General features: G+C 44.8%; 3 protein-coding genes across 8 annotated transcripts in view; all 3 read left to right on the top strand.

Annotated features, from left to right (window-relative positions):
• The window catches only part of LOC118309311 (potassium voltage-gated channel subfamily A member 10), a 78,718-nt gene that overhangs the window by 27,408 nt on the left and 23,315 nt on the right, over positions 1–27,995 (top strand). For 4 of the 5 annotated variants that reach the window (XM_035631270.2, XM_035631272.2, XM_047332625.1 and 1 more), the window contains exon 1: positions 6,035–6,130. The gene's annotated coding sequence lies outside the window, so the exon portion shown is untranslated. Of the gene's footprint in view, positions 1–6,034; positions 6,131–27,995 lie in introns of those variants that run through there. The other variant, XM_047332624.1, reaches the window with a different exon arrangement.
• LOC118309313 (potassium voltage-gated channel subfamily A member 2) lies at positions 5,260–27,426 on the top strand. 2 transcript variants are annotated; one of them, XM_035631279.2, is made up of 3 exons: positions 5,260–5,293; positions 6,036–6,130; positions 21,681–27,426. In XM_035631279.2, exon 3 carries the CDS (start codon positions 21,788–21,790, stop codon positions 23,279–23,281), a length of 1,494 nt encoding a protein of 497 aa, XP_035487172.1. In that variant the 5' UTR covers positions 5,260–5,293; positions 6,036–6,130; positions 21,681–21,787; the 3' UTR covers positions 23,282–27,426. The 2 variants fall into 2 exon arrangements, with proteins under 2 accessions (XP_035487172.1, XP_035487173.1); XM_035631280.2 differs by lacking the exons at positions 5,260–5,293; positions 6,036–6,130 and adding an exon at positions 20,233–20,689.
• kcna3a (potassium voltage-gated channel, shaker-related subfamily, member 3a) lies at positions 7,980–11,408 on the top strand. Its single transcript, XM_035631278.2, has one exon. It carries the CDS (start codon positions 9,004–9,006, stop codon positions 10,654–10,656), a length of 1,653 nt encoding a protein of 550 aa, XP_035487171.2. The 5' UTR covers positions 7,980–9,003; the 3' UTR covers positions 10,657–11,408.

Genomic DNA, 27,995 nt, shown 5'->3' with positions numbered 1-27,995 from the left:
TGACAGGGCTTTCATACAATCTGATGTAGAGCTGGGTAATATCTGTAAAATCTTTTTATCAAAGTATATTAAATTTTAGGCTGCACCAGGAATCTAAGTTATTAGAGCATGACCAATATGGATTTTTTTGGGGCTGATGCGTACAGTATACCAATAATAGGGAGTAGGGGAAATAAGGCATTGATTTCTGAGATGGCATTTTCAAACCCTTATAACAAATAAATGTTACTGAGGTTGATATTTAACAGTTCAACCATAAACTTTATTATAAATACCTATAAATAATAAGAAAACACAAATACAAGCAACTTTGATTAAAAAAATAATTTTTTAAACAAAATCCAAACATTAATACACATCTTTTCTGCATGTTGTTTTAAGTTCAATAAAAATGGTCATATTAGCGTATACCTGCAAACATAAACGCAAACATCATTTATCTGTGCAATGCTCATATCCATCGATTGTTGTTGGCCAACCGACAACAGACAATAGATTTTCTTGAATAACAAGTGAAACAACATCTCAGACAGACACATCAGGAACTGCAGTTCTGTGGTTGTTATTTGTGTGAAACTGTTCTGCATGTGTGCTACATGAACTGTTTTTAATGTAAATGCGCTCCACATTTCAAATTGTTTTCTTAGGCAGGATATGAAATATCCTATATGAAAGCCAAATTGGTATGATGTCTTTAATCCTGCTATGCATATCTTTCTACCTGTGTGTGTGTGTGTGTGTGTGTGTGTGTGTGTGTGTGTGTGTGTGTGTGTGTGTGTGTGTGTGTGTGTGTGTGTGTGTGTGTGTGTGTGTGTGTGTGTGTGTGTGTGTGTGTGTGTGTGTGTGTGTGTGTGTGTGTGTGTGTGTGTGTGTGTGTGTGTGTGGTTCAGCTGCTTGGAAAAGCTGCATGTGGTCGGCAGTAGGCTGTGAAATTTAATCTCAAAGTGTTAATTTTTCAGCCTGGAATATGGGCAGGAAAATCCCCATTGCATCATTGAGGCGATGGGATACCGTCCCTTTTTTTTCTTCTTCTTTTTTTTTTGCCATGGTTGCTGTGGTTACCTCCACCTTGCCAAAATACCATCAGAGCAGTGCCAGCATCTGTGTGCATGATGAAATAGTTTTGACTTGGTCTTACTGTATATATACAGTAAGACCAAGTCAAAACAATTTCCTCTTGCACACATACTGCATCCAATATAACCATTTTTCTCTTCCTGTTCTTCTTCCTCCTCCTTTCCTCTTCTTCCACACCTTCCACCTCTTCCTCCTCCTCCTGTATTTGCTGACCGATTGATCGGCAGGACTGGTTCACGGCAGCACTGGATTTTTAGTCATGCCAGTACTCCAGCAAAATATCTCAACATCTGCTTGATGAATTGCCATATTTTATTTTTCTATTCTACCTTTTTTTTTTAAATTTATTTGCTTTTGACTCATCTTTGTTAAACTACTTTATATGGCAGTCAATGAATAGAAGATTCCTTCTTCAAAGTAGTGGTACCACATAGACATTAAGCCATTTGATAAATCTGTACAACTGTCGCTGCAGAATCAACACTCATAAACACAGAATGAAGATGAAGACTCTGAAATGTTAGATTTGTAGATCTGTTTGCACATCTCCCGTTTTAGAAACACATTGTGTATTCTCGTCGCATGACGTTTTCCTGGAAAGGTCAGCGTACCTCTGGGGTGCTATGCTCTGGAATACATGAATTGTCACTAAATGGCAGTTTGGGCAGAGTTTCTCCTGCACAACAAGTGTATTACCATCTGCACACAGATGACAATGTGAGGGCCGGAGACGATGGTTTAAGATTAAAACATTTAAATTAACTTGTAATCTCTGCCCACTATCTTTCTTTCCTTTCTCTAAATGACTGAGTGATGTATTTCTTTTCATCAGTGTTCTTTTGCCCAGATACTTGGAGACGGCTTCATCTCGAGGGTTCGCAGTGAGTCAGTAACAACATCATCTTGTCAGATAACGCAAGACAAGAGAAAATCAGATGGCTGAGGAGAGCGAAATCAAATAAGCATATGTCTGTTTTTTGTTTATTACCGAGCTCTCGCTCGTCTCCGTCCTGGTGATTCCTTCCGCAGCCTGCTCCGTTCCCCAAATGAGCCGATCTGCCACCTCTCACTGTGATTTGGCAGCGAGACGCGCGGCACCAGTCAGGAGTTCCATTAGTCAGCCCATCTGCTCCGAGCAAACTGTGGTTCGCACTTCAAAGATGTCTCTCGCACCAGCTACTGCGGGAAGGTGCAAGCCTGATCATTTTCAGAGATAATGCAACGGGGTGGTGTTCCTCAGAAATAGTTGAGCAAGGGGGGGATATGTTTCTTTGTTTCCCAGCTACATTGATACTGTTGTCAGTTCAATCCCGATAACGAAAGACTTAGGGCTACAACTAACGATTATTTTCATAAACGATTAATCTGTCGATTATTTTCTCAATTAATCGATAAGTGGTTTTGTCCAAATTGTGAAAAAATGTTGATCGTGTTTCCCAAACCCCAAGATGGTGTTTTGTTTTGTCCACACACCAAAGATATTCAGTTTACTGTCACAGAGGAGCAAAGAAACCAGAACACATTCACATTTAAGTAGCTGAAATCAGAATTTAAAAAAAAATAAATTTCATAAAAACGACATGAACCGATTAATCGATTTTCAAAATAGTTGCCGATTAATTGAGTAATCGATTACTAATTGATTAGCTGTTGCAGCTCTATAACGACATACGATATAGTCCACGAATTCTAAAGCATTTCCCACTTCAACTTCAGTTTTTGATCCGCAATTGTTTAGATGAACAGTTATTGATAAGTGAGTTACTGCTCAAGTAAAGTAAAAAAAATGTTTTTAATTGTTCCAACTTATCAAACAGGACACTCTCCGGCTTTTTTGTGGTCGATTAGACGAAACAAGACATGTGACGACATTTCCGTGGGCTGTAGGGTAGCTGTGTTGTTATCGTTATGTTTTTCTGATGTTTTATTGGCTGAATAATCAGTACTCTGCGTATTAAGCAACAATGAAAATAATCTTTAGCTGCAGCCTCAATCAATCTGCAGTCCCGGCGTGTTTTCTTGCGGACATATAAAGACAACGACAACAACTGGGAGTCGCTTGTGTGTTTTTAAGTAAATCCCAGACGGGCCAACATTCCTCCCTCGATTACTTCAGCCCGTATCTGCAGCCTCCCGTCAACATTTTTTTGACAAAACAAATGGCCGAGCTCGGCAGTCCACAATCAGTCGGAGAGACTTTATTAGCATCCCAGTCCATGCCCGCGGCCTCTCCGCTATGCTGAACACCAACCCCTCTTGAGCCAGATACGAAGCAACGCAGCGGCTCTCAGGGGGGTCGTTCTGCGTCCCCACTAATCCATAACAGTGACAGCATGTCATGCAGGGGCCGGAGAGCTCGGGCCTCCCCAGGGATCTCTAATCCAGGAGGCTGGATCTTTTCCCCAACATACGACCTCCTCGTTGCCCACGACCTTCATGTTTCACTGCAGGGATGCCGTTTGGAATAGCAACGACACTGCGGCGTCACACGTCGTAACTGGCGTTGTAATTCTTGATGCTCGCTTCACATTCTCTCACGTCCCAGAGGGGAAAAAAGGGCGTCTCGCGCTCTCTGACAGTTTTGACCCGCTGTTGGAAATAAACATTTGCTGTCTGCGTGTTGCTAAAAGGTCAGATGGCGCTAATCTGAAGTTTTGTGTTCAAGTAAGAAACGTGTAATACATTTATTTTTGTCCACGTTTGCAAGACGGTCTATTTGTCTCGTGTTGACCTGCCTCCGTTTGTGTTTGTGTGTGTGTGAATCACGTGCAAAACATAATTATACACCATATGAATATGCTCTGAGTGGCATGTCTGTGCGCTCGTGTTTGAAGTGCAACCATAACATTAAGGCAGAGAAGTTGATGAGATGCCGCGCGTCGAATTCCCTCCCAGCCGCCATGTGTGTCACGCTCGTTTTTTTACGCATCACCGTGGCAGCGGCTGCTCACTTTTCCTTGGTGGGTGGGACGAGAGCCACTGAAGCATTTAGCATGTCAAATCCAAATTCTTAGCATCCGCACACCAAATATTGTGACCCACGCACCTACAAACAGCACTATTTTTTCCCCTTTTTACATCCCAGTCTCACGTAGAAAGTGAGGCCACGCCACCTTGCTCGTGCATTTCACAAGATATCGCCTGACAGAAATCAGAAGTCACAGCGCTCGTTCAACCCGTCGATCACTTGGCCGCTTTGGACTAGGGGCTGCAACTAACGATTATTTTCATAATAGATAAATCTGTGGTTTATTTTCTCGATTAATCGATTAGTTGTTTGGTCCCTAAAATGTCATGAAGTGTTGAGAAAATGGTGGATAGTGTTTCCCAAAACTCCAAGATGTTTTGTTTTGTCCACCCGCCAAAGATATTCAGTTTTACTGACATAGAGGAGCAAAGAAAACCAGAAAATATTCCCATTTAAGAAGCTGAAATCAGAGAATTTAGACTTTTTTTCCCCCGATTAATTTAGTAATCGATTTACTAATCGATTAACTGTTGCAGCTCTACTTTGGACCGTGGCAAGGAAAGTGCTCGAGCATTATTTACGACCTTGGCCTTCACCTTGGCTCATGATAGCTGTGGCAGTGCGAGTGTGTAATGATTGTGCGCTGGCAGGGAGCACATCCAGCGCATGACTGATCGATAGACGCTCTCTCCCTCTCTCTCTGCCTTTATTGATCAGCCAGCGTGTTCCTGCGAGCCAGACTGAATGGACAGAAAGAAGAAAAAAGAGAAAAATCCTTGCTCCTCATTACACCGTGAGCAGTCGGAGCATTGTCATGTTTGATGGGAACCAGCAGCCTTCTGTTCCACGACTCTGTCCACAACGTTGAAGAATGAAAAACGCACTTAAGATCTTTGGGAAGGGATTATTATTATATCAAATGCCCTCGTCCCCGTCCAAACCAGACCCACAGTCATTTGTAATGTCGCTTAAAATTTCAGCTCCTGCCAGAGTTAATTAGTCATTTTTCTTAACTTCTCAGACCGATGAAATGTTTTCAAGAAGTCTATCTTTAGCTGCTCCGAGCTCCAGAGGTTTGGGTTTATAATATAATGTAATGGGCCGGTTTTATCCCTCAGCAGGCAGCCGACGCAAGGGGCAAGAACATGATGGACTGAGAAGTGGACTGAATTGCCACGTGGAAACAGAACACTATCAAGCATTTAGGAACGCACGTGAGATTGGACATATAGGCAGGTTTACAACCAGGTCGGTATCTAGGGAAATTCTTTGGCTTGTTGTTTACGACAATAAATCACCTGCAGTGTGACTTGATATTGTGTCTGACGCCATGGGGATTGCAATATAAAAAGGTTTTGGGTATTTGTTCTCTTTTCTGTCTCTTAAAACCTATACGGAGGCAACACACAGTCTCGTCTCATAACAATGAAAACAGGCAGGGCAGCATCTCGCTTCATGTGTATACTCTTGTTTTGCTGCTATATGATAATCAATTACTCTGATTCTGATCTGAATTCGGAGAAACCCGGAGGCTGATACACTCAGTCTGTGTTTAGTGTCCTGCTTCGTGGCCCCGAGGAATAATTTTTAATGGAATTTATTCATAGCTGTTATGTTTAAGTGAATTGGATAAAGGAAGCAGAGAGGGGGAAGGGGAGGGGAGGGGTGGGGGCTCATATCCAAGTGCTGTTCGATAACGAGTGTTGTTGTGAAATGAAAGAGTCTCTCCTGACCAGGGTCTAAGCTTAATATCTCTCCCTTTCTGTTGAGCTGATGGCTGTGTGTTTAATAAGTAGCCACACACACACACAAACACACAAACACACACAAACGTCCGGTTCCTTTTAATCCTGATATATGTAACATGTTCATTTCTCAGTGGGAATGATGTGAAAAATTGTTTCTGGTCTATTTGCTCGTGCACAAGTTTCGACTGGGAAATTATGCAACTTCACCTTAACTCCTTTTCCCTTTTTACCCCAATGTTTAGCTGCCATGGAGACTGAAACCCAGACACAACTTCCCTTGATCACTGAGTTGCGACTACTACTGGGAGGTTGTTTGTAGCAGCATGACTTTCACACTGTGAGTTATCTTTTCTTTTATTATTATTATTATTGCTGTTGATGAGCACGTGTGGCTGCATTGTGTTTATGTGACATTAGGTGATTTAGAAGAAAAAGTGATAATCACTTCAACATTAGCAGATAGTAGAAAATCAGTTAAGCAACATGAATCTATAAGTTGTGACGTGGACTACATATCAACACACATCGCTCGGCAATCAGCTTGTTGAAATCAAAGGGAGAAGACGATCAATGCCTGTATTGATAAGTCTCTCTTAACCCCTACATTACCGTCCAATAGTAACTGTCCCACACTGCGAGCTGAGCTAAACATACATATTTGTGTACATATTTTTACTTTGAAGACCTTTGATCATCCTCTGTAGCCCTATTATTTTTCATCTGATTATCTTATTTAAACTGAAGTAATTTGAAATATGTTTAAAAAAACATAAGGTTAAAAAAAGGTAAAAAGAAAACCGCTTTATCATAAATTGCAGTAATTTCCGTGCCAAAATGAATCAAGAAAAATTGTTTAAAGCCATTCTACTGATCAGCGTCTCATTTGTAGTCCAAAACCAAACGATATTAAAGCTACAGTGTGTGATATTCAGAAGAACTTATTCACAGAAATTTAATATATTGTCAAAAACTGTGTTCATATATGATTAATCACCTGCAGCCAAGAACCAAGGGTTTTCGTCAACTTTGAATGAGGTGGACCCGACCTCCGTGTGAGTCTCCATGTTTGCTACGTCGTGTTGAATACGGTTGTTGCACAAAACGGTCCAGAATACGTCACATTCGCGTTGAATTTTCTGCGCTGCCGGAAACGGAAATGGAATCAGCGGTGCGCCACCATAAAGTGTCCCCTCTCGGATGCTCCGTTGATTGCGATTTGCAACTTTACCACCAGGTCCGCCAGAAAATTAAAAAAATTACTCACTGTGGCTTTAAGTTTTCAAAGTTATAAAACAAAGGGGGGGATCTAAATTGTCAAGGTGGAGAAGACGAAACCAAATAATGTTTGATGTGATTGCCTATTAATTTGCTTTAATTCTTTTGTCATGTTAACATGGTATCAGGTAGGATTAGCATACTGCAGCACTTATTCTGTTTTATATCTTTGGTTTCATTTATTTATCTCTATTTTATAAATTTTTTTTAACGTTTTTAACCTGTTTGGCTTGAAGATCTGTCTTCTTAAAATTTTGGTCGTTTTTTTCTGTTGCAGAAGTCTTTCGACAAATCATTTAGTGGCCAGAGACGTGTACAGAATATATTTTTCTAAAACATTAAATGTATGATTTTACAACGATTTGGTGGCAAGTCAAAACATGTGGGTCATTTGAACTTTAGACCTCAGCAATTTTAAAATCAACATCAGTACAGAGCCAACAAGAAGTCTCTGCGGTGCTTTCAGGTCCCTGGCCAAACGGAGGACGTTTACCCAAGGGGTTCCCAGTACAGTAGTGGAACAGATAAATTAAATAAATTTGTTTTTCCTCTTGATATTTTTAAACACAAAATACACGTGTCACCTTGATTTATTACACGACTGAAGTCTGCGTTTCTGTTTCGCTCCAGTATTCCTGACGGTGAGAGGTTTTCCCATGCCCTAGAACCTTTCTCTTTTTTTTTCAGGCAGCTGCAAAAAAAAAAAAAAAAGGTCAATACAGTGTCAGTGGCTTTCAGAGGATTTTCTCAATATATTTATAGCCGAGTAGTAGATGTTTCCATATTTGGACAGAAAAGCGGCTCAGCTTTTCCTCTGGGTATCACATGTTGAATTAAAAAAACAGAGTGGCTAGATGACAATAACAAAACCGCTCACATTGTGCTGCCAAAACCACAGACAGGGGGCCAGACGCCTCAGATGCAGCCTGTCAGTGTTGATTATACCATCAACACCGATTATTATTTTTTATTTTTGTGCATCTTGGTCATTGATCACAGCTGTAACAGAGGATGACGCACGAGTCGCTCCTCTGAGGCGATTCTATCACCACATGGCGGGAACGAGTGGAATCTGGGGTGACTGGTCCTGATGCTGCAGCATCGTCTCCCCCCCCAGTGTCTGCAAACGCATCTGCTTTATAGACGCCGACGGATAAACAAAACAGTCCGAGACTCATCTGGTGACGAGGTGCATTGATTTACCAACCGGTGCGCGCTTGTGTTCAGCACCATGGAGAGCAATATATACCTTGAGCAGGAAACAAGACGCACAGTGACGTACGCGGACATGACAAGTCTGTGTGGAAGTTTGGACCAAATGAAACCGTTTTCCTCAGACGGATTTCTTGGGGAAAGGTGCAGAGATGACTGATGATCTGTGTCAAAAAGAGACATGAACATTGTCAGACTTTATTGCAGAGCCAACGGGGCGTTTGCTCCCTTTTTTGTCTTTTGTGTATTTGGAGTGAAAGTGCAAAACTTCTGCTTCATTGCTGGACTTTTATTGATACGTGTTGATTGTGAGGGATTGAAGAAAAAAAGGAGCAGTTTCGATCTGTTGATATTTCCACGTGGTGGAAAGGTTAACGCGGGTCCACAGGGAAAATAATAATGTAATTCAGATCAACAACACAGGTGATTCACAAAGTGTTTTTGTTCCATCACACTTGAATGGGTGTAAGTGTCAAGTCAATTTCCGATTGGGCGGGTGGTTTCCGACGTACATGTCAGACATATGCGCGAAGTGGGCGGGTGTCGACGTGTTTTGGGAGGGGGGGGGCATAGGGGAGCGCTTCAGTGTGTGGATACGCACAGATCGGTGATGATTAGAAGAGATGCCAAGTGGCGTCGGCCTCAGCGCTCCAGAGCTGCGCGCCTTTGGCTGAGGGAGGCGTGGCGCGCGCTCTGCCCCCTCCGAGACCCACAACCACCTGTATGGATGAGCGGACCTCCGGCGTGAGCCAGTCGCCCTCGTCTGCCGGGCACGTCAGGGGCAGCAGCGCGGCCGATGGCCGGGGTTATGCCGAGGCGGAGAAGCGGGGCGTCATGACGGTGGAGAACATGCTGGACGAGCCCGCCGCGCTCCCCGCGCCTCACCTGGCGGCGGACCGGTACGTGCGCGGCCACCCGGGATGCTGCGAGCGGCTGGTGATCAACATTTCGGGCTTGCGTTTCGAGACGCAGCTCAAAACTTTCGACCAGTTCCCGGACACGCTGCTCGGGGACCCCAGGAAGAGGATGCGCTACTTTGACCCCCTGAGGAACGAGTACTTCTTCGACAGGAACAGACCGAGCTTTGACGCCATCCTCTACTACTACCAGTCAGGGGGGCGCATACGGAGACCTGTTAACGTGCCCATTGATATTTTCTCCGAGGAGATCAGGTTCTATCAACTCGGGGCGGGGGCCATGGAGAAGTTCCGAGAGGACGAGGGCTTTATAAAAGAGGACGAGCGCGTTCTGCCCAAGCGCGAGTTCCAAAAGCAGGTTTGGCTTTTGTTCGAGTATCCCGAAAGCTCCGGGCCGGCGAGAGGGATCGCCATCGTCTCGGTGCTCGTCATTTTGATTTCAATTGTCATTTTCTGCATGGAGACTCTGCCGGAGTTTCGGGATGTGCGAGACCGAGCCACGGTGGCGCCCGCGGTCAATGGCACTGCCCCCTACGCGCCGAGCCCGTTCACGGACCCCTTCTTTGTGATCGAGACTCTGTGCATCATTTGGTTTTCTTTCGAGTTGCTGGTGAGGTTCTTCGCCTGCCCCAGCAAGACCACCTTCTCCAAAAACATCATGAACATCATCGACATCGTCGCGATAATCCCCTACTTCATCACCCTGGGCACGGACCTGGCCGAGAGGCAGACCAACAGCAGCGGCCAGCAGGCAATGTCCCTCGCCATCCTGCGGGTGATCCGACTGGTGCGCGTCTTTCGCATCTTCAAGCTCTCGCGACACTCGAAGGGCCTTCAGATTCTGGGACAGACCCTCAAGGCCAGCATGCGGGAGCTCGGTCTGCTCATCTTCTTCCTGTTCATCGGAGTCATCCTCTTCTCCAGCGCGGTCTACTTCGCCGAGGCGGACGACCCCTCGTCCAGCTTCACCAGCATCCCAGACGCGTTCTGGTGGGCGGTCGTCACCATGACCACGGTCGGATACGGGGACATGCATCCGGTGACCATCGGGGGCAAAATAGTGGGGTCCTTGTGCGCGATAGCGGGCGTGCTCACCATTGCCTTGCCCGTGCCGGTGATTGTGTCCAATTTCAACTACTTCTACCACCGGGAGACCGAGGGAGAGGAGCCGCCGCTCTACGCGAGCTCGGGCAGCTGCGAGCACCTGGAGCACCTGGAGCACCTGGAGCACCTGGAGCACCTGGAGCACCTGGAACACCTGGAACACCTGGAGCACCTGGAGCACCTGGAGCACCTGCCCCCGGAGGTGCTGAGGCGGTCCTGCAGCTCCTCGTCGCTCAGCAAGTCCGAGTACATGGTGATCGAGGAGGGCATCAACAGTGCGTTCGGGCAGCCCAACTTCACCACCGAGAAAAACCAGAACTGCGTGAACATCAAAAAGATCTTCACGGACGTGTAAAAAAAGACAGAAAGGAAAAAGAACATGCTATATACTGATATTATTATTTTTTATATATATAATCGTACATCAGTTCCATGTCTGTGGATAAACGCAGCACATCTGTCTTAACAAGCAACTTCAATTTTACGCAAATGAGAAATTCCCATTCTGCTTACTCGCCAGTGTAGATTCACATGTTTTTAAGTATTTCTAAGAAATCGACGAGTATTAATGTGACACACACACACGCACAAAAAAAAATGAGGCACTGGAAAAGTATTCATTTCGTTCCAATTAAGCTGGTGTCAGAAATAAATACATTTAACGACCAATAAGCTGCTTGTTAAAACAGATATGTATTTATTTTTTTTCGAACATGATGCCTGATACATATCTCGATGTTGTTGTCGTTCATCACTGGGATACACGTGTAGCATATACACAGTCCACTATACTGCGTCTATACCCAGAGTCAAAAACAACATCTTGTGCTTCGTGGAAAGAAAAGTTTCATTGTCCAGTGATGTGACGAATATAGACTAAGTGGGAATTTCCATGGCCAAATGCAATATATCATAACCTGTCGACGTGTTGGACTCTTGCGTCTTGTGCAGATTGTCATTCCGGTAATAAACCTCAGAGTGGTGTGTGGACGGTGACACTTTATCATGGATTATACATCGAGTTTTACGAACAATTGTATTTTTTATTCAGAAACTGCCTATACAAATATATATAGTCTATCTTTAATAAAAATGAGAGTGAAGTGACCCCGGACACAGAATATCATTATCACCTCTCTGGATAAATATTCATATCACTGCAAATTTCAGGGAGCATGAATGAAACATATTCACGTATTGTTTTGTGGTCACGTGACGACGGGGTGTGTAAACACCGGATGGGAGGAGGGAGAGGGTGTGCGCCTCCCTGGCACTGAACTCGCCTTGTGATGCAGTCTCCATGACGACGGTGGTTTCCTGGGTAACCCCCCCATCTCTAACGTTACCATGGAATTTTGTTTGAAGACTTTCTGACTGGTTCATTATCACCTTCTCGTCCTTGAAGGGTGAGACATGAGCAACTGTGGATGTAGGTTGTTTTTTTTAATGTCATGTAAACATTTTTAAGACATTTTTATAGGTTTTTCATAATGGATGGATGAATCCGTATCAATCAGAACTCTGAGTCCCTTATAGGTGAAGTTAAGTGTCTATAGCTTCATGCATTGTATCGGTGGATAATGTAGAAATTTGAATATCATAAAAGAAAAAAAGCTGTTGTATCAGTGCAGCCAGGCCTTTGTCTCCTTTCACTTCAAACCACCGCGGCTGCTCTGTGTTTCAGATGCGAGCACCGTTCTCTTGGAGTTGGCATGCCAACTGGGTCGGACGTCATCTATACCTTTCATCCCTCCCAGCTGACACTTGCTTGTGTGCTTTGTAGTACAAAGTGACACAAACAAACAGGCAAACTCAAAGGAGTGCGCTGAAAATTAATCTCAGAGCCTGTATCTCATGTTTTGGCAATATGAATATGTATGGGAGCTTTTCAAAACTCCCAATTGTAGCTTCTGCACCAAATGGCTGTTCATATGTTGATTATTGTTTTTTATTAATTACATATTTAGTCTTTTGAATGTTCTAAAATAGTGAACAGTTATGTCCTTAGATGTATATTCAAAACCCAAAGATGTTCAGAAAGTAGAAAAAAGTAGCAAACATGTCATCATAGTGGACACAATATGTGGAGGCATTATTTCCTTTAGAAATTATTTAAAAGATGTTTCATTTATTATCAGGATATTTGCCGCTTTTTGAGAAAATAATTATTGATTATAATTTTCAAATTCAATGAAGAAAGTTTTTATAAACTTCTTGCTGAATCATGAAGAGATACAGGTAAAGATGCTCAGCTTTTTGTCCCTGATGATCCGTGTTGTTGTTGTTGTTGTTGTTGTTGTTGTTGAACCCACAGTAGCCTCGTCACTGAAAATAGCTCAGTGCTGCCCCTTGGTGGATCTTATGTGTTATTACAGTTGGACATGAGGTAAATATTGTGCAGATGATATTGAACTAATGTATTTGCCAACAACGATAACTTTTCCTGTGGGCATAAAGGCTGTTGTGTAAACAGATAATGAATGGCAATACATTGCAATGAAACAACAGTAATAATTGTTGACAAATATTTTTTGAAATAATACTTTATAAGAATCATTATAGCATATTATAAATCATTTCTTTTAATGTTTCTATACCGTGTTTCTATACCCCAAGGAGGTTTTACTGAGTTAAACCTCCTTGGGTATAACTGACCCCAAACATAAGTGATGTCACTATATATACATACTTACATAATATATGCATTTTCTGTCATGAGGCCACTTTATCAGGTGCAACTGTATAATCTAATGTAATCCAGTTCATCAGCTCTGCCATAAAGTCAACCTTTACAAACCTTTTTAAGGATCATTTTTGTGGCCTTGTCACAGATGTGTATATTCAGTGATATATTTATTTTTGAAGAATATCATGAACACAGTTCAATGCGAAACCACCAGTAACTATGAAATAATTTCAAAAACAGCTCATTTAATTTATTCCAGTGTCAACAAAAACAGGAAAATATTTCCCCTTCAACACGTGCAAGACCCTTTGCAAAGGGAAGGGATACAGCTTCAGTACATACTGAATTTTTGTTCAGATTAGAAGAAAATAGAATAATGAATTCCGAAGAATTGGAATTGATATTATCATGTTTTACTCATGCAACACTAGAGTTTGTATATGATCTCCAAATAGTGAGGAGGGGAAAGTGTTTTGTCCTACAACTGGCCACGTTGCTTCCTGGGATTTGTCAAGCAGGTCAGGAAGCTACAAGCATCTTCCACCCAGAGGCTTTTTAGTCTGACCCATAATTCCCATGTTTCCCAGGAGACAAAGGGAATTACAGTTTGTGAGCCAGCGACCGTGAAAGAAAAAAGAAACTCTTTCTTACTTACAGCTTCCATGACTTTGAGCGAGCCAAAAACAAGGAGTCATTGATGTTACTTGAAATTTGCTTTGCAGTATTCTGGGCTGTCACAGCAAAATGTACTTTTGTAGCATGAAATGGAAAATCAAGTAAAAATCCAACACGTAAGCAAAAATGTAACAAAAGACATGAAATAATGAGAGTAGAAAGAAAGAAAATTAATTACAGCCTCATGTGGTGCTGAAATGATATACTGTATGAACAGGTGACAAAATATATCTGCAGAAAGGTTGTTTCTTTCATTCATAATGTACTGTAAGCTTAGCTTAAATATTTGTTTGTTCCAGTCTGTCTGTTCTAAATTCAAATGTGAAATTTGAAGAAAAAAAATGTAGTAACATATTCTAAGAATAATGCTCAGGAAAAGTCAACAGTATTCTGAAGAATGACAAAAAGACCTGACATCATAAATGTGACCATCCGCACAGGATCATTTTGAATTGAACCAGTTGCATTGCGATTCTCCCAGATTTCAACCTTTCGTCTTTTAGTCTTCTCATCGCTCCTCCCTCGTCAGACACCATGTGTCCCACAGCTCCAGGTGCTGCGCCTCAGAAACTGCTGCGCCGGCTCGTTTTCCATCTGTCTCCTCTACTGGAATTAAAGTCCTCCTTCGATGTACTTGTACCCAGGGGGAAATGAAAACATGCCTCAGAGTTCCCCGGCGCCGTTAATCATCTCCCGCAGAGCTCGACGGCGGCGCTGGTGAGGGAAACCTGCAGTGCAGCCTGTCGTGCTCTGGTTTTGTGGTGAGGGGAGGAGTCACATACAGTAGAGGTAAACTTGTTCAGACCCCTTGGCCTCATCGTGTGCTCATTTTGTCCCCACTGTTACTTTTCTTTGAACTATTCTAAGAACATGTCAGTCATTTCTGTATTTACTCATCAATATTTCAAGAATCTGATTACAGAAGCGTAAATCACCAAGAGTTTAATCCATATTTATTCAGAATTTGGGACCTTGTACTGCCAAAATACTACTACTCTGCCCTGCTCTGTACACCTCCTGACCAGGACAAACATTCGCAACTAGTTGGTGAACACAGTGAAGCATTCAGCAGCTAGTCTAGATTTTTGGATATTGTGTTTTGTTTTTGCCAGAAGTATTGGACTTGTTGCCAGAGGCAGAATTCCTAAATGGAAGCTCATGTTGCTTGATGTGTAAATAAGCAACTGTTTGCCAAACTGTTAGTGACAAAAATCTGCAGTGATGTTATGTCGGTAATGTGTTTATATCATTGTCACCAAGTGGCCCCCCTGAAAATATTAGTGTAGCTTTACCTGTCTGGTCATATTTCTGACTTATTCTTTGGGGAACTGTACCCAGTTTTAGATTATTTAGCAGTGGGAAATGTCTCGTACCTTGTCCTCAACGTTTGAAACAAAGAGTTTATTTATTTTTTTCAAATTAAGGTTTCAAAGAGTATTTTTATCTGGAATCTGTAGATAAATTTGAATCTCCTAACAGCATTAAAGCATAAAGATGTAAAAAGAGATTCCACACAGAACACAGAATCTGCTGAGGAATCCTGGTCATAAGGAAACAGGAAGTACTGGAGAGAACAAACAAACACACACACACACACACACACACACACACACACACACTCTGCACCAAGTCAGACGGGCAGCACTCCCACACGTGTGATATACAGATGCAGGAAACGCACACGTCTGCTCCCACAGCTGGTCCTCTCCGACACCGCTGCCCAAGGCGGACGAGAGGATACCAGATACCAGGATTGTGCGTCGGAGGAGGCCCACGAGGGGCTGCCCCTCTCTCGTCTCGTCTGCTTGCCGTCCTCATCGTGCCAACGTTCACCACACGACAGGAATGATGCCTCGCAGCAGCAGCAGCTGGCCATGCTACTATACCCTGATGATATGGGGGAGCGTGTGGCAGGAGAGGTGCTGGCTGTCATCCTTTGAACTTTACCAAAAGCACGTCCGAGACAGCAGCTGCATCCGGTGCAATTCATCACAGCACTGCACATTTGTCCTCCCTGCTCTGAGGATATTTTTATCTGGTAAAGCGTTTGCCCTAAAACTGCAACTCAGTGCTGTTGCCCAAAATAGAAAGAAGAAATAAAAAACACATGACATATTGCCATTATTTCTCTGGGTGCCATTCATCCATCTGCTCTTTGGAGGACGCGTAATGGCCCTCTGGGGGCTATTCGTAAAGTTCAACTTTTCTGCATCAGGACCTCGGTGCTCGGGGCTTTCAGTGAGACAAAGAGACGCCCGCAAAGCTCGTCAAAGAAAACACACATATATCCTCCCGCCCAAGAGGGCAGACGTACGGAAGCTGCCAGCGAAAAGCCAGCCTCGTGTCGGGCAGCTGCGGAGAACACGTCCCAGGTGTGCAACCGTGAAACGAGGAGAATATTAATGCAACATACATTCTACACTTAATTCCTCTTTAACTAGAGCAGCTGACTGCAGGGGAATGGAAAGTGCTTCGTCATCGTGCTGTAACTTCACCACCGAAATATCCCAACTGGCACCAGTGTAGGTGTGATGTCACCGCCCAGCCTCCTCCCACTGCTGCCCCCACCAGATATATATCGTGCACGTAGCGACCACATGAGGCCGAGCATGAAGATGAAGATTCGCCCCAGCTACAGTAGCAGTGCTGACCTCGAACAATTTCCCTTTTTGATGCTCTGGTGCTAGTCGGGACCTTCCAGGAGTCTGGTTTATCTCAACCTCGACTGACAAGTACCATATTATCAGAGGAGGGTGAAGGGTCAGATGTCTTGTCAGGGCATTGGACCTCTGGAAACTGAGGGAGGGCCGGCCCCATCCCTCAGGTGTCGGGTCCGGCAGCAGCAGCAGCAGCAGCAGCAGCAGCAGTGTCTGCCACAGATGAGCCACCCTGCACGAGGCTGAAGCAAATATTTTTGTTTCCTTGTGTCATGGGACAAAGTTGTCCCATGAATCCCATAATCTTGCTTATAAAAGTGGAGCACAACTCAAATATTCCGGGGTGGAGTCTTGTCGGACAAAGGGTTTTATTCTCTTTCCCCCGCTTTCTGCCCGTGACCTTGGTGTGATGTTACCCAGTGTTCCTGCAGCGAGCACTTACCTTGACTTGAATTTCAGCCTCTCATACACACACTGTGCACATTGTGAACAGTGTGTCACATTGTACAGTGTGATGCAGCGTAAGGACATCCCTGCGTCCGCGACACTGACTCACTCACCGACTGACTCGTAGTCCTTGATGCTCCCCCAAAAGCTCACTCAACTGAATGTAGCCAAGATTCTCCTCCCTTTCCTTTCTTTCTTTTTTTGCCGTGGTGACTGTAAACTGTGATCATATGGAAGATACAGTACAGGTACAGCGGCCGGTGCTCTACAAGGCCACGTGTTTCGGGGGATAAGCTCGTGTCGTGGTGGACGTGTGTTGCTCATTCTCTGTGAGCTGCAGCTTGGCAGTTTACCGCAGTGGGCCAGTGTCCTTGTGTCTCTCCTGGTGTCTGGCTCCCTTCCAGCATCTGCCCTCTCCTCCTGCTGGGCCTCAATCTGACGAGCGCGACTCGCTTCCTCTCCCTCCCTCCTTTTTCTTCTTCTTCTCCTCCTCCTCCTCCTCCCTCTCTTTGCACAATGTCCTCTCTTACCTCTCCTTCTCCTCTTCGTCTCCGTCATATCTAGAGGCAGAACATCTGTCTCATTGCAGCAGCGAATAACGAAAATGAACCTCGTATTTCGGGGCTTTATGGTTTCCATCTTATCGCATTATGTTTACGATTATGTCGAGGATTGAAAACAAGCAAAGCAGGGTCTTGGAGTTGAATCGCGTTTGGGCTTTTGTGTGTTTGAAACTTGTGGCGGCTGCCTCAGATGTACAGGTCGCCACAGTAGACACTGCACTGCTTTATATCTGTGTACCTAATCCAATATTTTTTTATCCATTACCTCCACTTCGCGAGGCCCGCTGCCTCAGTTGTGTGTACAACTTGGCCTCTTTTGCGGGGGAACCTCACTTTCTATCTCCTGACCCTGGGCAATGATGCTGAAATGACTCATCTCCCCCAGAGGGTTGAACAAATTGAGTCTCAGTGAAGAAGATGCATTCGAAAAATAAATGTTTACCGGCAGGCTTGTGGGGGACTGCTAGAAACCCAGAGGAGGGAAAACATGGGAAAAAAACCACATTAACATAGACAATGTTCAGAATGTGTAGTAATTAGTATCTTTTTAGCACAACGTCCTCGATAAATGTGGTTCTATGAATTTTGCACGGGAGAGTTTGCTAATGAGGAATTATACACAGGGCGGTGTTGCATCATTTTATTTATGTCTCAACACTCTATGTCTTTGGATGAGCTGCATGGGTATCGAACCTCAACACCTTTTGGTACAGAAAAGAAAATGTTTCTCTCTTCATGATCACATCAAGTTTTTGGTATATAGTTGTCCACTAGAAGCATTTCAAATGAAAGCTGGGATCAAACGTCTGCTCGGACTCTCACTGTTGTTTATATTCTTACAGACTTTATAGTCAAGTTCTTAAAAAATCTTATGTTTATTTGTGACAGATTGTTTTACTGGTGAAAATCACCCTTTGCAGTGCTGAAGTTCAGTTGGGATCAAGTTTCTTCCTGTTCGATTAAGAAAAAAATGAATATAAATTCTCTCCATGAGATGAAAATGAACCTGCAGCAGCAGGAAAAATAAACGACTTGTCAGTCAGTAATAAAGAACCGTCCGCTCCCTCAAGTTCATTTTCTCGAGCGACATCTGACGAAGACGATCTGGAGTCATGAAATCAATACGTCTTGGAAACAAATTCTCCGTTGACGCCCTCGTGCCAACTATACACAAGTGATTAGCACGCTCGCGGCATTTACAGTATGGCGGGTCCCTTCCCTTTTAATTAAAGCCAGTGAGCTAATAAGAAGTGAACTGAGCTTTAGAGGCCGCATTAACGGCCTTTGTAAAGGGCCCCCGGCTCATAAATAATGGCTGCGCTGCCATGAGGAACCTGGGAAAGCCATTAGGAGATAGTGAGAGGTGTATATCCGCATGTGTCGCAGCAGACAGACAGACAGAAGGGACGACGCCGGGGGGCCCGAGATGCTCCCGGGGTCTGGCAGGAGTAACCTTGGCAAAGCCAAGTCCCACACAAATCATCCTACACATCCTATCCCCCTCCTCCCCTCCACGACCCGGGTGATTCCCGTTAACCTTTGGCTTCTGTGGAGGAGGTCACTTCTGGCCAGGGCACTTTCATTTTCCCAAACGCCAGGGATGATGATAATGATGGGCCGAGAGGATTTACTATTGATTGACTTTTTTATTGTTCTTCACTCCGAATCGAGCACCAAGGCACAATGATGGGAGGTTTTTTCGCTCTATTTTAAGTCTCCCTCCAATCTATTATTAATGGAGCTCGTCGCCAGGCAAAAGGTTACACGTTTTAACTGCAGCGCACAAAAAGTACAAATAAACCAAGAGTTGAGATAAGATGAGACTTTATTAATCCCTGCACGACGGGGGAGTTCGCCTGTTTACAGCAGCAAGTTTCAACAAGGCAAAGAGGCAAAATATACAAGAAAGAATACTTTAAAAAGACTATATACAATGCAGAGAGTGGACGTATGATTATTGGCAATAATAATTTCAACAATAAAACACCCGGATGTCTCCTTGTCCGTGCAGATTGGTTGCAAGGGTGAACAATGAAACATTTTTCATTCGTCACAGTGATGCAGTTGTTTGTTAATAGTTCTCAACTCGACATTGATGCAAAAGTGGCTGTGATCCGAATATTAACTGTTAGGGTCAGTTATAAGTCTATAATCGATCACATGAAATCAAGTGAGCAGCGGCAGCAGCAGCAGCAGCAGCAGCAGCATCGCCGTGCCGGACAACGCAGGGAGACGCATGTGCCCCTTTAAAGTGCCCACACTGCAGATGGAAGGTGAAGGAGTGGTTCAGGATGGAGAGCGCGCCTCTTGTTGCCTCCTCCTCCTCCTCCTCCATCTCCATCAGCAGCAGCAGCAGCAGCAGCGCGTCTCTTGGTATGCACAGCACTGCCCGACTGCAGGTTTGACTGAGCTGTGTGCACCAGCCCACCGCCACACTCCAGACGCCTCTCATGTCTCATACCCCCCCCCCCCCCCCCCCCCCCCCCCGTCACCTGCTGCTGCGGGTCCAATAAAGGCCCATTCAAATGTGTGTTCATATGCATGCGTGGCACCATGCGTCGGACGATGCTCTCACCGTCGGCGTCTGAAGATGCTGCTCCGCTCACCATCATGTGTCTGTGCAGCAGGCGTCGGGGCGCGCACACATGATCGCGCTGGGTCCATGTGGACAAGTCGCTTTACGTGCACGAGTGCGTGATTAAAGAAGAAGAAGAAGAAGATGGTAAAATGTTTATTCGCATTTTGAAATGAAAAGACGCATATGCGTATTCATGCATGCATGCCCCCAGCACCTGGCTAATTATTGGTAATATATATATATATATATATATATATATATTTGTACCCCTCGCCTCGCCTCCTCCCCACCTTTGCAGATGTTTCCTCTCTGAGCTCCTCATCGGGACTGTTTACCTTTGCTGTCTGTGTGCAGCCGCAGCCCTGTCACGCTGGCGTGGAGAGGAACAGTTTTTTTTGTGTGTTTTTTTGCTGATCCCAGCATCTTTGGTGTACTAAGGGAAGCACCAGCAAGCTCCGCGATCGCTCCCCTCCTCCTCCACCCTTTTTTTTTTTTTTTCCTTCTCTTCTTTTTACCAATCGCCATCCCACGGCAGTCGGGCAGGAGGACACACCCGCACATTAGGCTCACTGTACCCGGCGTGCACGGCCAAAGGATGCTGCGGACAACATGAGGTGAATATCACCCACTGTCCCCTATTGGAGAAGTCTCGTTTTCTTTCTTCTTCTTTTTCTCTGATGTCCTATCCCCGCTGCATGAAGTCAGAAGACCTGACTTGCCGCAGCTGGTTATTCACCTTCCTGGTACCAGTGTCTCACATCCAGATATGAAGATGTCAGCAGGTATGTGTGTGTGTGTGAGAAAGAGAGAGAGAAATAAAAGCAGCTTATACGTTCACCCATCCTCCCATTACATCTCTCTGGCTCTGACTGTGATTTTTGCACTTGCTTTTCAAATCGTGACGACGACCATGTAAACGGGCAGTTATATGGCGTTTGATGGTTTGGTTCATGGGGATTTTGCATCCTGTGAAACTGTGCTCCCCACTCTGTGAGGGTGATGCGATGATGCAGACGAGAGATACGGGTTGTTGTTTTTTTCTTCTTTCTTCTGGGACCTATTTCCTTCTATGGATGAATTATTTATAGATGATTCTGAATATTTCAGAGACGGGGCACCATTTTCACGGCCAAAAGGCTCCAACAAAAAGAACTAAGCTGAAGTCCGTTAACGTGAGGTGTGTGTGTGTGTGTGTGTGTGTGTGTGTGTTTGGGTGTTTGATCGCTGCTGCAGTCAATCTCAAAAGTGTCCTGTACATTTGTGTTGAGACTGCAGTGGTCATCTGTGACATTCTCGACAGGATGCCGTATCTGTATGAATTTGGTGCCTGCTGCACTGCCACATCTGTGCATGTCCTCGCTGCTAAAGGTGTTCCCGTTCATCTCGTCGGGCATCGTCCACAGCAGCAGATCAGTGTCCTCCATTTATGAGCTTCTGCTCATTTTATATGCCACTTGGCGAGTTTATCTTTACTGAAGAAATTCATAGGCAAGGCGATTTGCTTGTTTGCGTTTAAATGGGCCCAAGTCAGGAGCCAGTAGTCCTCTTCAAGTTTCCATGATTGATTTTGGTATCGACCACCTTCTCACGACAATCTAACTTTGACATTGTTCAAGAGGGCGGCTTCCTTTTCATCTATTTGTCACTGTTTGCTCTTCCAGCTAAAGCAGCGTCCTGATGTCTGTGGACTAAATGGGTACTGAGATGCTGAATCATGTCTCAGGTTTACCTGACCTTGTTGTCTGTCTTTGCTCTGTCTGTCCCCACATGCAGTCAGACCCTAGGTGGCATCCTGTGGCCGTCGGGTCTTTACGCTGTCGAGCCCCCTCCCTCGCCTGGCCCAGACTCACTGAAAAGTGCCGGCCCCCTCCCCCCGCAGAATGACTGTCGCCACGGGCGACCCCTCTGACGAGGCGGCTGCACACCCGGGGCACCTGCAGGACTACGACCCGGAGGCCGACCACGAGTGTTGCGAGAGGGTGGTCATCAACATCTCAGGGCTTCGCTTTGAGACGCAACTCAAAACCCTCTCCCAGTTCCCAGAGACCCTGCTGGGGGACCCAAAAAAGAGGATGCGTTACTTTGACCCGCTGAGGAACGAGTACTTTTTCGACAGGAACAGACCCAGCTTTGACGCCATATTGTATTATTACCAATCAGGGGGCCGGCTAAGAAGGCCCGTTAATGTCACCCTCGATATCTTCTCAGAGGAAATTCGCTTCTATGAGCTGGGCGATGAGGCTATTGAGATTTTCAGAGAGGACGAGGGTTTCATCAAGGAGGAGGAGCGGCCCCTTCCCGACAATGAGTTTCAGAGACAGGTGTGGCTGCTGTTCGAGTACCCAGAGAGCTCAGGTCCTGCTAGGATTATCGCCATAATCTCTGTCATGGTCATCCTGATATCTATAGTCAGTTTCTGCTTGGAGACTCTCCCCATTTTCCGCAACGACGAGGACGAAATGCACAAGTCTCAATCAGTCTATTCACCCGAGACCAACACCACAACCATCATCTACACAAATGCCTACTTCACCGACCCCTTCTTCATCCTGGAGACTCTTTGCATTATATGGTTCTCCTTTGAGTTCCTGGTGCGCTTCTTCGCCTGCCCCAGCAAAGCGGGCTTTTTTGGTAATATAATGAATATAATTGACATTGTTGCCATCATCCCTTACTTCATCACTCTTGGCACAGAGCTGGCAGACCGGCCAGAGGATGGTCAAGCGGGTCAGCAAGCCATGTCTTTGGCCATTCTCAGGGTCATCCGCTTAGTGCGAGTCTTCAGAATTTTCAAACTCTCTCGTCACTCGAAGGGCCTTCAGATTTTGGGTCAGACCCTGAAAGCCAGTATGAGAGAGCTCGGCCTTCTCATCTTCTTCCTCTTCATCGGGGTCATCCTTTTCTCCAGTGCGGTCTACTTCGCTGAGGCAGATGAGCCGGAGTCGCAGTTCGAAAGCATCCCGGATGCGTTTTGGTGGGCCGTGGTGTCCATGACTACGGTCGGCTACGGTGACATGGTCCCGACCACCATCGGTGGAAAGATTGTGGGCTCACTCTGTGCCATCGCGGGTGTGCTGACCATTGCCTTGCCGGTGCCCGTCATCGTGTCCAACTTCAACTACTTCTACCACCGTGAGACCGAAGGTGAGGAGCAGGCGCAGTACCTACAGGTCAACGTGGCCAAGGCCGACTCGACGGAGGAGCTGAAGAAGAGCCGGAGCGGCTCCACCATCAGTAAATCGGACTACATGGAGATCCAGGAGGCCGTGAACAACAGCAACGAGGACTTTCAGGAGGAGAACCTCAAGACGGCCAACTGCACCCTGGCCAACACAAACTATGTAAACATCACCAAAATGCTCACGGACGTGTAGTCATCCGCTGTTCTCCTCCGCTCGGCAGCGGGGAATTTGGATGCCTGAGCAACTGGATGGGATGGGTGTACGGCCCTCCCACCTCTCGTGTGCTGGAAAAATCAAGGCAATAGAATTCAGGATGTTGATGATGATGATGATGATGATGATAGTGAAAAATTATGACATTAGACCATTTACTCACTCTGTGCTCATCCTGTCGTCACGCTTCACAACTTGCCCTTAAAAACTCCTGATTACCGTCAAAGACGGTGAAATCTAAAAAAAATTGTATTCTGCATGGATTTGGCTTCATCTGTGTGGCTGTTTAAAAGGGGGGGTGGGTGACTGCTCACTACAGTAGCCAACAGTAGTGCACAAAAAGGAAGAAACACTGCAAGATAAAAAAAAAATAAATAGATATTGCTTAAAGAAAGCAGCACAACACATGGCCTGCTTCAGTCCCCTGCTTCCTCATTTCCCAAGGCACACTGCTCTGCCCGGCGCTGACTGAACAGCCCTACTTGCTACGCGCTTACATATGCTGCTTCCCGGAGCCGATGAAAACAAAAACTGTCTCATGCCGCACCGTTTTTAGATATAAAGAGGTCGTGTGATGCATTAACGCGAGCTCGCTCCCGCGCCGCCGTGGCCCGTGGGTGACTTGTGACGAGGTTTTGTGGTTAAGTTAACACCACGTTATTGCAAGGATGAATGACGGCCGTCGGCGCTCAGCTCATGGTTCGACACCTTTGTTTCCCAGTAGACATCAGTATCTGATGAATGACTGAGAATGGCCTTGACTTTTCACTGCTTTGGTCTTACATGTACTGTATGTATTACAATGCAAGCCCCCCCCCCCCCATTCACCCAAACTGGTCTTACTGCAGAGCTTTGAGGACAGCCTGAATGTTTCTTCTTGTTTTGTTTATCACAGTTTGACACACACACACACACACACATTACTTATTCATATAGATAGGTAGAATAACTGTGACTGAACTGATAGCCATTAGGTAGATAGGTAGGTGCTATAGGTAGTAAATGTAGTCAGTAGATAAATGCATGACATTTTTTTACCCGAATGAGAATTTCCACTTGTTTCTCTCGACTGCCACTCGCTTCATCGCGCCACTGTATATTCGTCTGTACACTGCCTTCTATACAAACCCACGGTTTTAAAAGTATCCTCGTGGGTCTCGCTGTCTCAAAACAAAAAAAAAACCTTAAGCTGTATGTTAGAGGGCTTCTTAAGTAATAATCACGAGGCCCAAAAAAATCCTATACGCTAACCAGGATGCGGAGGAGACCTCGTCGATGTCAACATTCCACGTAGAAGTCACCGCCGTTCGACGTTTCGCTGCAGCCGAGCTGTGATTTCAGGCGTGAAACACAGCTCACACTCTTAGTTCTGGACAATAATTACCCTCGCAGACGTGATAGACTTGTAGCGCTGTCTTTTTCCACAGGTGTGTCACACGATCACGTCCTCGTGATCCAAAATAGCAAAACTTGTGTATAGAAAATAATGCCCCCCCCCCCCCCGAACTGCCTTTTTATCCGGGTTTTATGCTACTCCCTACTCCCTAGTGTTGCATGACCTCAAAGACATTCCTAGAAGCATGCGTTTAAGCTCAAAGAAGAAGCCTCTGAGACAAAAAAAATCAATTGTAATAGATATATCTATTTCTTATATATATATAAATATATAAAAATATATGTATACAGACAGAACACATACAGTACACTAAAAGTTTAGATAACAATGTTTAAAAGAGAGAGCCACAATACGCACATCATCGCCATGTATTTATTCTAAATGATAATATTAATAACTGTTCTGAGCACTGTTATATGTTCTCCCGTTTCAGAGTTCCACAGAAACACTCTTACTAGACATTTCAAAAGCATTTTTCTTTACCGGCGAGTTTTCTACCAAACCCGACACGTCCTCCGGATTTTAAAAACTAGAAGGGCTCGCTTCAGGTTCAAAACTGCCTTTTGGTTCAGTAGTTGTCGAAAGACGGGGGGCGTCGTTCGAAACTCTCATCACCACATCAAGATTTAGATGGGAGTCTGTCTGGCCCCTCCGCTGAGACGCCTCCGATGCCAGAAGCTTCAGTCTGCTGTCAGAAGTTGGCATCGAACGTGAATTAGCTCCTGATCTTGGACGGCGTCCAGCTGAGATTTCCTTTTTCCCGTTTGCTCATCACGGCCAAGGTAACAGTCGAAGGCAGTAATGTCAATAACGGGAAGTGATAATTAGCAGCAGTGTAGCAGATATTGGCTAACCTGCAGCACAGGGATCCTCCGACACAGGGAGTCTCCTGCCTTTCTCCATCTTCTCGTGGATCATGTCGTAGGTCGTTAGAAAAGGCGATGGACTGCAGGAGGAGGTGTGTAGCAAGCAACAGTCCACGTGAATTCCGTCATGCCCGGATGTACATCGTTATTCTTAGGGTTTCCCTCTGCTCACTACGGTCTTTACCCTTCAGTAGCAAGATGTTTTTACGCCATCGTTGCCAATGTGTGCTCAGGACGCCTCGTCGACCTGCCTGACGCGAGGCTCCTGAAGTCGTCTCCCTGTCCAAATAGGTCTCTTGTTTTCTGGAGAAATTTTAGTAGATGAACGTGAGCAGTTGTATTCGACGATAAAGGTGGACTGGTCATTGTGAAAATGGACAGAGACTCGAGGTCAAAATCAGATTGAATTGTTGTTTTAGCAATATTCCCATAATCCTTTTTGGTGGAGGGGTCTGTGTGAAAAACATCATAGATGTTTAGAAAAGAAAAAAAAAAAGAATCTTTATGGACCCTCCACAGTCCAACCAAGATGTTGTCGATCAAAGGTTGATGTGAGCGAGTTGATGCTGAGCGTGCGTGCGTGCGTGTGAGAGAAAGAACCACTGAATGTCAGTGTCTTAGCCTAGTTGTACAGCTGCATTTATGCAACAGCCATTTGCATCAGCATATCTGTATATGTAAAAAAAGAAAAACACTCATAGTCTTACCAAAAATATTTGTCTATGCATGCACATGCATTGTATCTTATCATCTTCATTTTAATCTATTTGAAGAGACACTTGTTATCTGTTCTGTTTTGAATCGGGCACGTTACTGTACCATCAGCCAAAGTCACTGTAGCAAAATCATCTACCGTGAGACGCGATGTTGTGGTCAACAATTTCTGCTTAAAGCACAAAGACGAGTGGGATCAGACCCTGATCGGTGCACCTGCACATTTAACCCGAACAATGTTTTTACCCGGTGGAAAGAAAAGATCCCATAAAAATCACCTCTCACCTGCTGAGGGACCCACCAGCAAATGCACTGCACGAGAAGCGTCCCCGACAGTGAATACACTGAGAAATCTATGCAGAGAATGATAATGAGCTGGTAGTAGGGAGGGGCAGAAGGTGCAGACATTATAGATTTTTGTGTTTTATGCGGCACTGTACTTGTATGTCGATCCTGGGAGCCGGCGGACCATTTGAAACAAACCTTTGAGCAAAAGTGAAAAACACTTAAAAAGACTTTGCAATATGCTGCTGCTGTACGTCAAACACTCAAAGGGTTGGTTGGATGTGAATTTGAGCTCTCTGGTTTGTTTGAACTGCGATGGCAGCTCTTTGAGTCGAGGCTCCTGTACGTGGGAGAAACGAGATGCTCAATATGCAAATCTGTATGCATGTGTGTCTGAGAAAGACCATTTTTTTTATTTTGTATTATTATTTATTTCATTTGACCCCAGAGCCACATAGTGTGGCCTCCACTGAAACAGTATGTACAGTTGTTCACCTCACGTGTCCTCCCCCCCCCGTATCATAGAGGCCTGAAAAACATCCATCAACATTAGTGGATAATGGATTTTCTTTCTATGAAATGAAATGTGATAGAATAATGTAAATAGTAACCAATGGATGATGATGATGATGATGATGACGATGGAGAACAAAAAAAACAACAACAAAAAAACACATGTACTATATACTGTATGTGAAGTCTGGATTCAAACCGTAGTATTATCTGCACTTTACGAGACAAGGAGGACAATCTGTGGACATAAGAAAAACATGTGAAATTTAAAAAAAAAAATGCATATAATCCTTCGCAATGATCATAACCCTGACAAAGTAATATCAAAAATGAAGCCGATAAGAACTGAACTGAAGTCCTTCCGTGTGTTTATTGTGTGTCTTGTCTTTAATTCCGATTAACTGCACTTAATTATGTACATTTCTTTTCATATATATATATATATATATATAAAAGAAACGGCAAGTGAAAATATATGAGAGGTGTTTTTTCTTTTTTTTATGTGTATGCAGCCTCCTTCCCCTCGCATCACATTGTTGTCAATGTACTTGGTCTGCGGATGATTATGGGAGCTATATTTAGCCGAAGAGGTGTCTGCGCCAATGCGAAACGCCTCGAATCGATCAAAGGCCTCTTTGTTGTTATTCTTAGGACATCCAGCGTCTCTGTAGCCTCGGGCAGCGTGGAGGGACACATTTTTCAAACGCCTCTCCGGTATCTTGAGCTTCTTCTTCTTCTTCCCTTTAAGTGCACGGTGTACGCTCCCTGCATTTTAAAAGACAGAGCAGGCTGTTCTATTAATAGCCTCTTTTTTTTGTTGGAGAAAGAGATAGGAGGAGGAGGAGGAGGAGGAGGAGAAACGTGAGCATCGTCGCGATAAAATCTTAAAGAAATGCCTCCTTATCAACCTTTTAGGAGC

Source organism: Scophthalmus maximus, chromosome 6, assembly GCF_022379125.1.
Source record: "Scophthalmus maximus strain ysfricsl-2021 chromosome 6, ASM2237912v1, whole genome shotgun sequence".
Taxonomy (NCBI): Eukaryota; Metazoa; Chordata; class Actinopteri; order Pleuronectiformes; family Scophthalmidae; genus Scophthalmus; species Scophthalmus maximus.
This window is presented reverse-complemented; position numbering and strand designations above follow the sequence as displayed.